At 59.1% G+C, this 2446-nt stretch overlaps 1 protein-coding gene across 1 annotated transcript in view; it reads right to left on the bottom strand.

Annotated features, from left to right (window-relative positions):
• Window positions 1-2446, bottom strand: part of SPATA20 (spermatogenesis associated 20) — a 9225-nt gene that overhangs the window by 3223 nt on the left and 3556 nt on the right. The window contains exons 11-14 of the mRNA XM_010002756.1: window positions 1737-1905; window positions 1178-1386; window positions 838-1037; window positions 653-733 (exon numbers count right to left, since the gene is read on the bottom strand). Coding sequence (XP_010001058.1) covers window positions 653-733; window positions 838-1037; window positions 1178-1386; window positions 1737-1905 — 659 coding nt within the window. The remainder of the gene's footprint in view (window positions 1-652; window positions 734-837; window positions 1038-1177; window positions 1387-1736; window positions 1906-2446) is intronic.

Below are 2446 nucleotides of genomic sequence, written 5' to 3'. Positions count from 1 at the left end.
AGGAATGCTGCCCAGCAAAGGTGATGAGTGACAGTTGCTTCCCTGCCAGCTCCTTGGCAGTGAACACCCCTGTGCACTGAGTGACACATCTCTTGAGTGGGGATGCAGGTGTGCAGAGTGAGGTGGTAACCCCAGCACATGGTGAGAGCACAGCTGGGAAAAAGGTTTTGGGAAAAGCCAGCCCCTCCCAGCCTGGGGTACCTGCAGCCAGAGCAAGGTACAGCCCTGCTGCTTCCCAAGGAGGCAAGGGTGGCTCCAGGCAGAAGGTGACCCAGACACCAGCTGGATCCACACCAGGCATGGCACAGCCATACTGGAATGAAAGGTTTTACCTTGGGAGTGCAGCACTGGGAATTCTGGGCTCAGGCTGAGAACAGTGTAAACAACCAGCAGCAACAGCAGCCACTGCTGCAGCCATTCCCTGGGCTGGGCTGCCAGTGCTCTGCACCAGGGAGAGGGACACAGGGAATAAGCCTTGGATAAGGACAGGATCTCCCCAGAAGGGTGGCAGGACAGAGGAGGACAGATGAATGCTACAGCTGCACCAGAAGGATGAAGGCACCATCCTTTGGGTGTGTCAGCAGCTGGCAGGGAGTGCCTGTGCAGGGGGCCAGGGAAGGGCTGGCAGGACAGGCAGGGCTGGCACCTCTACCTTGTTTGGGCTGAAGACAGAGTGGACACAGCGCAGCATCTCTTTGGTGTCTTCTCCTTGGGGATCCCCACAGATAACGACCTGTCCAGGGAGAGTGTGTGTGGCAGGAGGGAGAAAGCAGAGAGCAGTGACTGCACCCACACCACCACAGCCAGTCCCTTAGGGACACGAGTCCCAGACTGTACCTGCTTGAGGGTGTGATGAAAGACAGCAGTGGCCCGGGCCATCTCTGGCAGGGCTATCGGGATCTTCCTCAGCCTCTCTGAGAAGGCAGCCAAGATCTGCCCAGCTTTTTCCACCCACTCCATGTGGCCCGAGTAACAAGCTGCTCGGAGCAGGTTTGTGACACTGACAGAGTTGGCAGTGGGCTCTGCTCCATCTTGGTCTGTGGGGGACAAGAGTTCCTCCATCAGCCCAGTGCCTCACCAAGCCACAGTTGGTCCTTCAGCCAGGCAATGTCCCTGCCCTCCCTAACCTGCCCCAATTCACAACCCCTGCAGAGCACAGCCAGGTCCCTGAGCTCACCATCCTTCAGGCGCAGGAGCAGAGAGGAGTCACCAGCCTCACTGGAGAAATATGCAAAGCCTTTGGGGTCCCAGAAGAGCTTGTCTTGCATGTGCTGGAGCTGCAGGGCCCACTCCAGCCAGCTCTGCTCCAGGGAAGCTTCATACAGGTCAAAGAGAGCCTGGATGACGAAGGCATAATCCTCCAGGAAGCCCATGATGGGCACAGCACTGCAGCATCATAGAAGAAAGGAGCATCAGGATCTCTACACTCTCCAGGTGGGAAATGTTCTCCCACCTACTGGTCGCTGCTACCCATGGAGATGCCACCCCAGAGCTTAGTCCAAGATAAGCAGTGGCTGTGCCAAGTCAGCACACAGCTCAGCCCCAGGTGGACTGGTGGTGTGGAAGGGCAGGCAAAGGCTTCTGCCAGCCTCAAAGATCAGGAATGGAAAAGGAATTGACCTTAATTCCTCCTCACTGGGTGAGGGGGCGGCACTAATCCACCCCAAACTGCACCAGAGGACATGGAGCACCAGGCTCTGGGCAGCTACAGGGATTCTCCCTGCAGCCCTGCTCACCTCTGCTCCACGGAGCCGTCCCTGCCCCGGTAGCAGCTCCGCAGCAACCGGCCGCTGCCGGGCTGGACAAGGTGTCTCTGCAGGAAGGCAGCTGCCTCTGCAGCCCTGCTCACGTAGTGCTGCTGGGCCAGGGACACACCAGCCTGGGCAAAGCCCGAGATCATCAGCCCTGCACAGACACAGACACGGGGAGAGGCTCAACGGGAGGGGATGACAAGGGACTGGCAGGCGTGTCACTGTCTTTCCCTTCAAGGATGCTTGGCATGAAGCTCATCCTCCCCGACACACAAGGCAGGTCAGGGCTCAGTCCTCAGCCCTTCTGCTCAGTTCAAACCACTAATAAAGTCACTTATTGTCACCGAGGAGGACAGAGAGCTGCAAGGCCAGCAAGTGCTAAGCCTTTTGCTTGTGGGCAGAAACGGGGCTTGAGAGACTGTTTGTAGTCTTGGTTTAACTCCAGCCCACCCCAGCTGCAGACCCGGCTCCCCAGGCATCCCCCGCAGGGAGCAGTGCCCGGGGTGCTGCAGCTATGGGTGCTGCAGGACATCCCAGACCTGCGGCCCCCCCGGAACGTGCCAGGGGAGATGGGCTCTGCCCCCGCATCCCCACAGCCCAACCGCGGCAACCGGCCTGAGCTAGGGGAAGAGTTTTGCTGCTCCCTGCTGGCAACAGGGGCACAAAAACCCACAAAACCCGCTCTCCCCACCCCC

This window comes from Chaetura pelagica, unplaced genomic scaffold (genome assembly GCF_000747805.2).
Source record: "Chaetura pelagica isolate M959 unplaced genomic scaffold, ChaPel_1.0 scaffold47, whole genome shotgun sequence".
Lineage (NCBI taxonomy): Eukaryota > Metazoa > Chordata > Aves > Apodiformes > Apodidae > Chaetura > Chaetura pelagica.
Note: the sequence above shows the minus strand (reverse complement) of the source record. Positions and strands in the feature narration are given on the sequence as shown.